General features: G+C 47.9%; 1 protein-coding gene across 1 annotated transcript in view; it reads left to right on the plus strand.

Annotated features, from left to right (window-relative positions):
* The first annotated feature begins 9915 nt into the window (after positions 1-9915).
* Positions 9916-14203, plus strand: part of LOC133105611 (cortexin-3) — a 23620-nt gene continuing 19332 nt past the window's right edge. Inside the window, exon 1 of the mRNA XM_061215814.1 lies at positions 9916-10195. Coding sequence (XP_061071798.1) covers positions 10165-10195 — 31 coding nt within the window. The 5' untranslated portion in view covers positions 9916-10164. The remainder of the gene's footprint in view (positions 10196-14203) is intronic.

The raw sequence follows: 14203 nt of genomic DNA on the forward strand, positions 1-14203 counted from the left end.
TTTTAGTACAGAAACAAAAACAAAATAATTGTATGCGACCAGAAGTGGTTTTCCACCCTAAACGAAGCATGTTTTGTTTTCGCACTGCAGTGCGATGACGTGCGGGAGTGAAAAAGGAACGCTCGCTCTGAGTCCATCAGCGTGTGCGATCGGATGTGTCAGGAGGTAGAAAGCCAGCGAGCTTGATGTGCACTTGGAAGCACAACAAAGGCAAAAGAAAGGCCTTTGAAAGCACAGCTCAAACGAGCATGTGTAATTGCGTTCGAGTCGCCTCTGCTCGCGTCTGCTTGTTAGACGTCCTCTCCTCTCTCCGCGGGTGAAGTTCTGAAGATCTCCCGCGTGTTTATGTTCTTGGAGAGTTTATCCTGAAGAACTCGAGATAGAAAATAATTGCAGAATGACTACAGTGGAGTAGCTACGGAAATGACTTGGAAAAAAAACAAAAATACTGTCATCGAAAATGGCTTATGAATTGAAATTAGGTGTAAGGAAATATGTGCAAATGTTTTTATTTAAAAATGTAGGTCAACCACAAACTGGATTCTGTCTTGCGGTGACAACGCTCTCCGAAATAAAAGCACAGCGGAGGTGTGTTTCTGTTCTTTAAGGAACACATTTCCCAAACGTACCCTGAAAGGTACAAGGACATGTTCTAGGTGCTAATAAGCACCTTTTACAAGAAAAAAGGAACAGGTGAATTATTAACCCCACGGCTGGTAGGCGTACAGTTTTATGTACCTGTAAGGTACCACCCCAGTGACAAGCATTGTACCTTTTTAGGAACTTTTATCGTACCTTACCTGAGAATGAACCTGGGAAATCAAAGTGAGTAGGAGTGTGAGGTATTGTGCAGCCAGTCGGATATAGGGGGTGATTAGGTGGTGTAGCGAGCCAGTTTTAGTGGGAACTTGGACGGGACAGCCGGGTTAACACCCCTGCCTGCTCTTTCAAAGCCCCCCCCATTCAGAACCTTTACCATCATCAGTGAGTCAGAACCTCCGTTTATTGTCTCCTCCAAAGCACACTCTAAAGCACAATTGCACTCTGCTGCAGAACCCAGTTTATTTTCAAACCAGAGTGCTCCCTATTAGCCCAGAAACACCTCTTCCCCTAGCTCCATGCTTTTGTTTTGGGGTTTTTTTTAATATTCCTTTTTAGAAAATTTGGCACCCATGTGGGCCTGAGCATGCCCAATTACCAGCCTAATTCAGAACAGCCAACTGCCTGCACCCTTGTGCCAAAGGTTTGAAAAAATTAAAAATAAAAACTAACAAAAAAACATTAAAGAAACAGTTATATATAGAAGGTAGGCACAATCGAGCACAGAAAAGTATTTGGATCCAAAACAATTACATATTTGACCCAGGCCTGCTGTCGACACTGGCCTGGTCTGGATGTGAGAACCATGGGGCATATCCATGTACCAGAGCAGCCCTAATCCAGCAGGGCCCTACGCCTAGTTTTACCTGGAGCTCTCTCTAACCAAGACCACACCTGCTTAGCTTCAGCAGTTAGCCATGAGAAGGGTACAGGGTGGTATGGCTGCTTAGCTTCTGCAGTTAGCCATGAGAGGGGTACAGGGTGGTATGGCTGTTAGCTTCTGCAGTTAGCCATGAGAAGGATACAGGGTGGTATGGCTGCTTAGCGTCAGCAGTTAGCCATGAGAAGGGTACAGGGTGGTGTGGCTGCTTAGCTTCAGCAGTTAGCCATGAGAAGGTACAGGGTGGTATGGCTGCTTAGCTTCAGTGGTTAGCCATGAGAAGGGTGCAGGGTGGTATGGCTGCTTAGCTTCAGTGGTTAGCCATGAGAAGGGTGCAGGGTGGTATGGCTGTTAGCTTCTGCAGTTAGCCATGAGAAGGTACAGGGTGGTATGGCTGCTTAGCTTCTGCAGTTAGCCATGAGAGGGGTACAGGGTGGTATGGCTGTTAGCTTCAGCAGTTAGCCATGAGAAGGGTACAGGGTGGTATGCTGTCATCTAGGAAATAATACAATCTGTAACCCTTGTACAGGGAATTTTGGAAAGGTTAATGAATTAATAAATGTCTAAATTATTGCTTTATTAATTCCACTGCTCAGATATAGAAACATAGATATAAATGACGAGTATGTTTCATATCTGTCATCTAAATTGATGTTTCCATATTGCTAATTGCAGACGGTATTATATGTGGTTTTTATGATTTCTTTTTTATTGGCACATACGCTCACTGAAGAATTCATTTAAAAATAGCTGCACGGGTATTAACTGGCAGTAAGAGCTATAGCGGTCGACATTACTCAAAAGGGGCCAAGGCTATTTCTTCAGACAAAATCACAAACCGCCGTATGAAATACATATGGAATAATTATTCCAGATTCACATTTTTGAGGAATCGTGCACTACATGAAGTGGTATGCCAATTAAACTCCCGAGTGCAGCAGCAGAACAGCAGCGCCTCGTGGTTTCACTCCCCGGGATCAGTGGGAAAGCGCTCGAGTTCCCCTCCCATGTAATTTGGCTGTTAATGCGGTAGGAGCTTGTTCCTCTGCAGTGGTATGTCCTATATGCAGTTGAATAATTAATTTGCAGTTTAATATGTATTACTGCAGTGTCCCTGCAGCATGTGTATGTGTGCACGTGTGTGTGTATATATGTGTGTGTGTATGTATGTGTATGTATGTGTGTGTTTGTGTGTGTGTGTGTGTGTGTGTGTGTGTGTGTGTGTGTGTGTGTATGTGTATCAGGCTTTGAGTGCTCTTTTATCTTTGCTTGTTGAACCTCAGTGAGTCTGATAGCTCTGTGAAGCTCGCTCACCCCCACTGGGAACACAGAGCTGGTATGGATGAGGAGGAGGAAGAGGAGGAGGAAGAGGCTTTCACGTGCCGTAAGATGTCTGGCGTTGGCAACTTCTCCTCAGCTTCGCGGGTGAATACCGCTATCCCGCAGGGGGTACAAGAGAGGACCACCCGAAAACCAGCCGACGGTCAATGACCCCTGAAATGACATAATGCATGAGGAGAGATGGGTATCAATAATACAGAAGGGAGGAGGAGCGGCAGGTCCTGTTCGGTTTTTCGGAGAAGCCAGCGCCATTCCCATGATCCTCCACTCTCCCTAAAGAGCGTGGCAAGCTCACCGTCCCGCTGAGAATGGGAAGTGACAGAGGGACCCTCGAAGGGCGACATGCCCATTAGCACGAGGGCGACATGCCCGTTAGCACGAGGGCGAGAAGGCCGTTAGCATGAGGGCGAGAAGCCTGTTAGCATGAGGGCGACATGCCCGTTAGCACGAGGGCGAGAAGGCCGTTAGCATGAGGGCGAGAAGCCTGTTAGCATGAGGGCGACATGCCCGTTAGCACGAGGGCGAGAAGGCCGTTAGCATGAGGGCGAGAAGCCTGTTAGCATGAGGGCGACATGCCCGTTAGCACGAGGGCGAGAAGGCCGTTAGCATGAGGGCGAGAAGCCTGTTAGCATGAGGGCGACATGCCCGTTAGCACGAGGGCGAGAAGCCCGTTAGCACGAGGGCAACATGCCCGTTAGCACGAGGGCGAGAAGCCCGTTAGCACGAGGGCAAGAAGCCCGTTAGCACGAGGGCGAGAAGCCCGTTAGCACGAGGGCAACATGCCCGTTAGCACGAGGGCGAGAAGCCCGTTAGCACGAGGGCAAGAAGCCCGTTAGCACGAGGGCGAGAAGCCCGTTAGCACGAGGGCGACATGCCCGTTAGCACGAGGGCGAGAAGCCCGTTAGCACGAGGGCAAGAAGCCCGTTAGCACGAGGGCGAGAAGCCTGTTAGCACAAGGGCGAGAAGCCTGTTAGCACGAGGGCGAGAAGCCCGTTAGCATGAGGGCGTCATGCCCGTTATCACGAGGGCGAGAAGCCTGTTAGCACGAGGGCAACATGCCCGTTAGCACGAGGACAAGAAGCCCATTAGCACGAGGATGCTCTCGTCTGCCAGACACCGTCTACCCCAGTCACACAGCTTTCTGACTAACCACAGTGTCAATACCAAATATCAAGTATTTTATTTTAGAACTTCTCAAATCTTTTCTCTATTGATCTATTTTCATGCCTTTTTTGCTAAATAAGACAAAAGTATAGTGAGGCAATTATTTCAAGATTTGCCGATACAGTAAGAAAATGTATCTTGTCAAGCAAACTGTAACATGCTAATATTTTCTACTTCAGAGAAAAAAAATAAGACCAAGTCTTATTGCAATACTAAAACGCTTGTTAAGACAGGCGCTTGATAAGACAGACGCTTGTTAAGACAGGCGCTTGATAAGACAGACGCTTGTTAAGACAGACGCTTGTTAAGACAGGTGCTTGTTTTTGCAACGCAATGGCAGAGTCCCAGCCCCAGTCCAGCAGATTTCGGATTAACCAACCAGCTTCTCCCTCCTGATGTGATTAACCAACCAGCTTCTCCCTCCTGATGTGATTAACCAACCAGCTTCTCCCTCCTGATGTGTCAGGTTGTAATCATATCATTTCATGTCCCTCTGAGACGGCACCACGGCACGGGGGAATTAAATTCCCTCTCCGGACGGATCCTGTGCGATACGGAGTCTTTCCTCCTCTCTAATGAAACGGGTTCTTCCACCATGATCCCCCACTGCCTCCCAGTCTGCCTGTGCCACGTGCTGTTGTGCGTTGGACAGCGAGTCCTCTGATGTGCCCTGCCCTGCCTGGGAGAGGGGCTGTGAAGCAGGGCTATTGTGACCAGCTGTGCATGTCCCTCCTGCCACTGCTGACTCAGCTGGAGCACCGAGCCTGTGCCCTTGCCGGAGAGTGCCCCGGGTGTGAGAGTGCATTGGTGCTCCTGCCTGCCATCGGGATTTTTAGTTTGGCTAGGTAAGCAGTGTTTGGATGGTTAAGTTTGGTCACTTTTGCTTTGTGGTTTGTTTGTTTATTTGTCCGTAAAAAAAAAAAAATCAAATAGGCCCTGGTCCTTATCTTTGTTGTACAGGTAGCAGTTGAAATTGTACTTCCCTCTAGGGTCTTTCAGCGAACTTACCCCTTGGTTATGGGTATGCACTTTGTTGTACGTCGCTCTGGATAAGAGCGTCTGCCAGATGCCATTAATGTAATGTAATGTAATCCCTCTACCTCATCTCTGCTTCAACTTTTTAATTCAGATTGGACATTTCTGTGCATTTCTGTTTGTATTTAAAACCATTCTTTCAACAAACCGGCGTCGACCAGCGGCAGATGGGTTCCCCTGCTGAGTCAGGTTCTGCTCAAGGTTTCTTCCTGTCAGCCGGGGAGTTTTTCCTTGCCACTGTTGCCCTTGGCGTACTCTCGGGGACCGGTTTCTCTGTAAAGCTGCTTTGTGACAAAGGCCCTTTCTTAAAAGCGCTATACGAATAAAAATAGATTGAAACTGATTGATATTGTGTCTTAGTGAAGCCTCTCTGAGCTCCAGATGTGCTTGTGCCCTGTAACTCATGAAGCTGTGCCGTATATTTTATTGCACGGAGACTGATTCCTCGGCTCTGGAGCTCAGCAAACAGCGTGCGGCCGGGACACCCCCGTCCTGCTGTGTCACGAGCAAACGCAGTCCTGGGACGGGATTGGGTCATCAGCCTCTCAATATGCACAGGGTAGAGGGACACAGGAGCAGATATGCCAGGGTAGAGGGACACAGGAGCAGATATGCCAGGGTAGAGGGACACAGGAGCAGATATGCCAGGGTAGAGGGACACAGGAGCAGATATGCCAGGGTAGAGGGACACAGGAGCAGATATGCCAGGGTAGAGGGACACAGGAGCAGATATGCCAGGGTAGAGGGACACAGGAGCAGATATGCCAGGGTAGAGGGACACAGGAGCAGATATGCCAGGGTAGAGGGACACAGGAGCAGATATGCACAGGGTAGAGGGACACAGGGGCAGATATGCCAGGGTAGAGGTATTCCTGTATGTGTGCTGAGCAGAGCCTCTTTGTTCATATTTAATCTTGACATGGAAAGGGGGAAGGAATCCCTAAATAAAACAATAAGCTCGGATCCCAAGCCTTGGAACCGGCAGACTGAGTAATCGCTTCCGATTCTTGGATCTTCTGTCCTCTCCTTTCTGTGTCCTTTGTGAATCGCAGAATTCCCAATCGTGAAAATCCTGATTCTTTATGTTTATGCCCCCACACTCTCTGAAATACAGGGACAGTGGAGGTACATTTTTGTTCTTCAAGGATCGGATTTCCCTGATGTACCCTGGAGCTACACTAATGCTCTCTTTAGGCATAAACGAATACGTTTTCCAAACAAAAAATGTGCAATATAGAAATGCTTCCTAACTGACGCACTGCTGCAGAGCGGTTAACCGGCCAGAATAACCGTCCGGAATCTTCTTCTCCGCAGCGACTGTGGGGTGTCCCATGATGCATCAGCTGACAGGCGGACGGCGGAGACCCCGAGGAGACTGGCCAGGCCTCAGAAACGGATGTCTGAGGTGTTTTAGTTATTAGCGTGCATAAGCTGTGTGTGTGTGTGTGTGTGTGTGTGTGTGTGTGTGTATGTGTGTGTATGTGTTGGTGTTCGTGCATGTGTGTGTATTTGTGTTTGTGTGCATGTGTTTATGTGTGTATGTGTTGGTGTTTGTGCATGTGTGTGTATGCGTACGGACGTGTTCAGGTATGAAATATGTATGCATCTCTGTGCATGTATATGTGTAGGGGTGTATGTGGGTGCATGGGTGTTCAGTATATGCGTGATCATATATAGTATGCATGTAAAAGTGTGTGTGTGTGTGTGTGTGTGTGTGTGTATGTGTGTGTACACATCTGTGCACACACACACACACACACACACAGAGGTTGCACAGAGACATTAGGTAGACACACACACACACACAGGTTGCACAGAGACATTAGGTAGACACACACACACACACAGAGGTTGCACAGAGACATTAGGTAGACACACACACACACACAGAGGTTGCACAGAGACATTAGGTAGACACACACACACACACACAGAGGTTGCACAGAGACATTAGGTAGACACACACACACACACAGGTTGCACAGAGACATTAGGTACACACACACACACACACAGAGGTTGCACAGAGACATTAGGTACACACACACACACACACAGAGGTTGCACAGAGACATTAGGTAGACACACACACACACACACACACACACAGGTTGCACAGAGACATTAGGTACACACACACACACACACACACAGGTTGCACAGAGACATTAGGTACACACACACACACACACAGAGGTTGCACAGAGACATTAGGTACACACACACACACACACAGAGGTTGCACAGAGACATTAGGTACACACACACACACACACAGAGGTTGCACAGAGACATTAGGTACACACACACACACACACAGAGGTTGCACAGAGACATTAGGTACACACACACACACACACAGAGGTTGCACAGAGACATTAGGTACACACACACACACACACAGAGGTTGCACAGAGACATTAGGTACACACACACACACACACAGAGGTTGCACAGAGACATTAGGTACACACACACACACACACAGAGGTTGCACAGAGACATTAGGTACACACACACACACACACACACACACAGGTTGCACAGAGACATTAGGTACACACACACACACACACAGAGGTTGCACAGAGACATTAGGTACACACACACACACACACACACAGAGGTTGCACAGAGACATTAGGTACACACACACACACACACAGAGGTTGCACAGAGACATTAGGTACACACACACACACACACACAGAGGTTGCACAGAGACATTAGGTACACACACACACACACACAGAGGTTGCACAGAGACATTAGGTACACACACACACACACACACAGAGGTTGCACAGAGACATTAGGTGGACTGGCAGCTGTGATCCAGATTTGAGCACCGCCCTGTTAGTGATGGCCTGTTAGTGATGGCCTGTTAGTGATGGCCTGTTAGTGATGGCCTGTTAGTGTGGCCTGCTGTGGCCTGCTGTGGCCTGCTTAGTGTATGTGGGAGTCAGGGCCCCATAGAAACTCTGTGCCAGCCTGGAACCTAGAACTATAACCACTCTAAACCCATCTCCATTCAACTGTGAACATCCTACCTGTGTGTTCGTAATAATAATGTAATTTAGCTGACGCTTTTATCCAAAGAGACTTACAGTTGATTAGTGTCGGGTTAAGAGCCTTGCTCAAGGGCCCAACAGCTGTGTGGATCTTATTGTGGCTGCAACGGGGATCGAACCAACAACCTTCCGGGTCCCAGTCCAGTACCTTAGCCACTAGGCTACAGGCTGCCGAAAAGCGCTGGTTAATGTTCATTGTAAAAGAAAAATCTGGCGTTGGAAAATTACAAAGAAAAACAAAAATGCAAACAAGCAAACAAATAAAAAAAAGCTCAAATAAATTCCGGTTTTATAATGACCGTAAAACACCCGCCACCTGTTCTTATGTGAACGAAAGACAGACCATCTGCCTGCTCTGAGGGTTTCTCCAGCCGAGGGGGGGGGGGGGGGGGGGACTAACGTCTTTACCGGCAGCGATGTTACGGAACACCTGCTGCGCTCTCCCCGGGCCGCGGCTGCCGGGGCTCCTGCCAGGGAGAATCCGACCTGGGCGTGGCCGCGAAGACCCGCAGGATGCCCCGTTCTGTCTGCCTCTCGTTTGGTTCGTCGCTCTAGCGGTGTGCGAACTGCCTTCTCTCTCAGAAGAGAGAGATATAGAGAGAGAGAGTGAGAGATACGCGATGTGAATGCTGTTTAAAAAGACACACACATTCTCTGATTCAGGAACGCACTCTCCAAAGGCGTCGACCCATAAGTGGCAGCGCGCAAAAAGACTCGATTTAGCAATCAGCGTGCTGGCATCTGTAGGAGAGGAGTTGCCTTTGCCATTTGAAGTGTATCTTTGCCTGCCAGATATTGTTAAACATTTTTGATAATCAAAATATGTGTTAGTGGTATCCATGAATGATATTGGTTTGAAATGTGTCATTAATTTCGGAATACCATTTAGAAATGTTAGCACTGAATATAATTTCACACAAAGAGGAACAAAATAGGTATTTTCCAGGTGAAGAATTTTAAGTTTGTATTTGCGTTACAGATGTCTGTCTCAGGATCCCTGCTTTCCTATACCTGTTAAAATGCAGCGGAGTAGCCGGCGGCAGGTCCATGCGGTTAAATCCACCTATCGCATTAACAGTGTTACTGTATCTTACCTTTTTACCCTCGTTTGTAAGTACTTGGACGATTTAGTACAAACCTCGTATTCTCTCGTCCTAATGACAGACATTGACTGACGCGATTGGAGTCGTTAGCCACATGTTTAATTCCAACGCGACATATTAAACGCGGTCGCGCTGCTGGTTCTGCGCCGCCACTGCGAGCGATAAATCCGCGCGAGGAGATTAGGCGATTCTATTTTTAGACTCCCATTGAAAACATTTGACCGCGCTGGCTGTCCCACTGATACGAACGCCCCGTGTCATTTGATCAATGGGCGACTTTGATGGCAGAGAAACCGGCTTCAGATCGTTGGGCTGACAGCCGACAGTAAAGCAGGGGGGACAGGGTTCCGTATCCATATCCAGCGCCAGATATGGGAGCGGATGGAAGGGTATTCCCGGCTTTCCACAATTATGGAGCCCTGGCACTGACGCTGACGCCCTCTCTCTCTCTCTCTCTCTCTCTCTCTCTCTCTCTCTCTCTCTCTCTCTCTCTCTCTCTCTCTCTCTCTCACACACACACACACACACACACACGCACACACACACACACAAACACACACACACCCTCTTTCTCACTCCTTCTCTAGTTCTCTCACACACACGCTCTCTCTCTCTCTCTCTCTCTCTCTCTCTCTCTCTCTCTCTCTCTCTCTCTCTCTCTCACACACACACACACACACACACACACACACACACACACACAAAGAGGTGCCAGGCGCAACTGTGCGCGCTGAGCTGAGCTCCGGGGGGACTCACTCTCGCACACCGCTTGCATTCTTGTCATATGATTTTGTTTAAGGAAAGTACAGATTGCTACAGTCACTGATACTCCAATCATAAGCGCAAGGGGCATCGTTTTGGCCGGCATTTGTTTCCCTTTTCGCCCTGGCTGTGTGTGTAGTGTGCTGTTGCAGCGGCACTGAGAAGGCAGAATGGGCGAAACCCTCAGTTTATTCGTGTAACTCCGGACATGGATTCGACGTTCTCGCGGGGCGACAAAGGTATATGCCATTCATTTCACTTTTCTTCACCTGTTCCTGCGCATCTCTTATCTGTCTGCAACACGCGTCTTTCTGATCTGAATTGTGCTATTATGTAGGGACAGAATAGACGTCCCTTCACCGAAGACCATTTAATGTGACAGTTCTGTCTGTGCCGGTTGCTCGGCGTAATTGCACTTGTTGAACGAACATATAGGAATTACCTTGTGTTTACGGTGTCTGATATCTATGCGACGGAACATTGCTTTATTTTCGATAGCTCATTCTCACGATGCCAGCTTAATGCTTAACTTGTACGATGAATACACCTCTGCGTTTTTGGAATAATAAAGATTACTCAAATGCAGTATTGGACGTATTCAATAATAATCACTGGGGATGCTTGTGGCATATATATGTAGGCTATTTTATTAGATGTTAAACTATTATGTCAATTTGCTGCATCTTGAGTGACATCGCACTGCGTTTTGTTGTATTATATAGCTCATGATACATTACTTAATGTGTCCTTAATTATCAGTCGATCACATTTTTACGCACACTTATGCTACCTTTCTGTTATATGTCACTCTGTAGTTTATTAGCCTGCCCATGACTGCTTCTGTGTGACTGGAGGTCTGTATCATTTGTGCAACCTGTAGCGACAACCTGCCAGAAATAACATACTGGCCAGTCGCAAAATCGTTTTAATCAATAATCTCATACGCTGCGTTTATACAGTTGTGCACTTCATCCATTTTTCCCCCCTTTATGCTTTCAGTAAAATGCCAATCCATTTTATCTAATATAATCAGCTTTTCATCCGAAGAGGGATGTTTAATCACAAAAACACACGTTATTCTTTACCTTTAACATCGCATCTGTCCTTTCGTGTGACCCTGAACCGACGCACCCTCCTCAGTATCCGCATCACCTGGACCTTCGCTTCGGAGAATCGGGCGGTTCAGAAAATCATTTTAGACGGAAAGGACTCTCTTGGGTCTTGTCTGCATGGGCATGGCAATTCGACAGCAGTTTTAGTGTCTCCTTTTTTTTTTCAAATCCATGTCAAACTGAAGTACCTCAAGCCAATATTGATAATATGAATTAAGGGCATGGATTAAGGACTCTACCGTATGAGCTGAATGAAATCCCCACAACGGGGAAAACGCGGAGAGACGGTTCATGGCCAAGCGCTCCACCAAGGGGAAATCTCTCACGGTCCCACAGTCCATTAGCACCATCCCAGCCCTGCGTGATTGGCAGGTCCGATAGCGGTACCTCATGGGTATCCGTGACCCCTCCGTCGGTTTATTAGCTGAAAGAGCAGTTCTGTTAGCATTGTGGCTGGGTTTAATGGCTGAAAGAGCAGCTCTGTTAGCATTGTGGCTGGGTTTAATAGCTGAACGAGCATCTCTGTTAGCATTGTGGCTGGGTTTAATGGCTGAAAGAGCAGCTCTGTTAGCATTGTGACTGGGTTTAATAGCTGAAAGAGCAGCTCTGTTAGCATCGTGGCTGGGTTTAATGGCTGAAAGAGCAGCTCTGTTAGCATTGTGACTGGGTTTAATAGCTGAAAGAGCAGCTCTGTTAGCATTGTGGCTGGGTTTAATGGCTGAAAGAGCAGCTCTGTTAGCATTGTGGCTGGGTTTAATAGCTGAAAGAGCAGCTCTGTTAGCATTGTGGCTGGGTTTAATAGCTGAAAGAGCAGCTCTGTTAGCATTGTGGCTGGGTTTAATAGCTGAAAGAGCAGCTCTGTTAGCATTGTGGCTGGGTTTAATAGCTGAAAGAGCAGCTCTGTTAGCATTGTGGCTGGGTTTAATAGCTGAAAGAGCAGCTCTGTTAGCATTGTGGCTGGGTTTAATAGCTGAAAGAGCAGCTCTGTTAGCATTGTGGCTGGGTTTAATAGCTGAAAGAGCAGCTCTGTTACCATTGTGGCTGGGTTTAATAGCTGAAAGAGCAGCTCTGTTAGCATTGTGGCTGGGTTTAATAGCTGAAAGAGCAGCTCTGTTAGCATTGTGGCTGGGTTTAATAGCTGAAAGAGCAGCTCTGTTAGCTCTGTGGCTGGGTTTAATAGCTGAAAAAGCAGCTCTGTTAGCTCTGTGGCTGGGTTTAATAGCTGAAAGAGCAGCTCTGTTAGCTCTGTGGCTGGGTTTAATAGCTGAAAGAGCAGCTCTGTTAGCTCTGTGGCTGGGTTTAATAGCTGAAAGAGCAGCTCTGTTAGCTCTGTGGCTGGGTTTAATAGCTGAAAGAGCAGCTCTGTTAGCTCTGTGGCTGGGTTTAATAGCTGAAAGAGAAGCTCTGTTAGCATTGTGGCTGGGTTTAATAGCTGAAAGAGCAGCTCTGTTAGCATTGTGGCTGGGTTTAATAGCTGAAAGAGCAGCTCTGTTAGCTCTGTGGCTGGGTTTAATAGCTGAAAGAGCAGCTCTGTTAGCATTGTGGCTGGGTTTAATAGCTGAAAGAGCAGCTCTGTTAGCTCTGTGGCTGGGTTTAATAGCTGAAAGAGCAGCTCTGTTAGCTCTGTGGCTGGTTTGGACTCTGTGCTGTAGAAGGGGCACTTCTGGCTGTAGACTCAGTGATGGAAAATATAGAATCGTGATTTGGACGTATGTCTGCGCGCGCGCTCGTGTGTGTGAGAGAGAGTGTGAGTGTGAGTGCGTGGGCATGTGTGTTTGTGTGTGTTTGTACGTGTATGTATGTGTGCGCGTGTATGTGTGTGTGCATGTGCGTGTGTGTATGAGTGTGTGTGTGTGTGAGTGTGTGAGAGAGAGTGTTAGTGCGTGGGCATGTGTGTATGTGTGTGTGTGCATGTGTGTGTGTGCGTGTATGCGTGCGTGCATGTGTGTGTATGTGTGTGTTTGGAGTGGAGTGGGGGTGAAACAGTGATGGAATTCCGTTACCAAGCAACACCTCTAAGATGAATAAATAAAAACGCTACATTGCAAGGGATCAAATGATGAGCTGATATATGAGTTTCCTCAGTTTCACAGTTTTGCGCAGAAACCCAAAACATCTCTGAAGGCGAATTCCAGCAGAATGCTGAATTACTGCGAGCCACAGCCCCCCCCCCCACCCCCCCACGCTCTCCATAGCTGTTTGGCCACAGCCTGTCAACACCGTCTAACATTAGAATGCGGCTTCGCCTCCCCGTTGTTTCTCTCCTCTTCTGTTCTTGTTTAATGTCTCCTACCTCAGGGCCCTCACAGTAACTCTGCTCCTGTGAAGCTCTCCCACAGGGCCCTCACAGTAACTCTGCTCCTGTGAAGCCCTACCACAGGGCCCTCACAGTAACTCTCCTCCTGTGAAGCCCTACCACAGGGCCCTCACAGTAACTCTCCTCCTGTGAAGCCCTACCACAGGGCCCTCACAGTAACTCTCCTCCTGTGAAACCCTACCACAGGGCCCTCACAGTAACTCTCCTCCTGTGAAGCCCTCCCACAGGGCCCTCACAGTAACTCTCCTCCTGTGAAGCCCTCCCACAGGGCCCTCACAGTAACTCTGCTCCTGTGAAACCCTCCCACAGGGCCCTCACAGTAACTCTCCTCCTGTGAAGCCCTCCCACAGGGCCCTCACAGTAACTCTCCTCCTGTGAAGCCCTCCCACAGGGCCCTCACAGTAACTCTGCTCCTGTGAAGCCCAACCACAGGGCCCTCACAGTAACTCTCCTCCTGTGAAGCCCTCCCACAGGGCCCTCACAGTAACTCTCCTCCTGTGAAGCCCTACCACAGGGCCCTCACAGTAACTCTGCACGTTATAACATTCCCTTTCTCACTTTGGCAAATTACAGTCACTGAGCAGACGCACTTATTCAGAACCACGTACAGTACATGAACATCGCTGTTGCTCTCTGGAATGGAAAAATGTTGTGTTACCAAGAAAGCACAGAGGTCCTTTTATAATCAATAAGTCACATGTGACCTAACAAACAACAATTTGAACTGTATTAATGAATTCAATGAAATTTTATTTGTATAGCGCTTCTCACAGCAGACTGTCACAAAGACACTTTACAGAGTAACAGAAGGGAAGAAA

The sequence above is a fragment of the Conger conger genome, chromosome 12, assembly GCF_963514075.1.
Source record: "Conger conger chromosome 12, fConCon1.1, whole genome shotgun sequence".
NCBI lineage: Eukaryota > Metazoa > Chordata > Actinopteri > Anguilliformes > Congridae > Conger > Conger conger.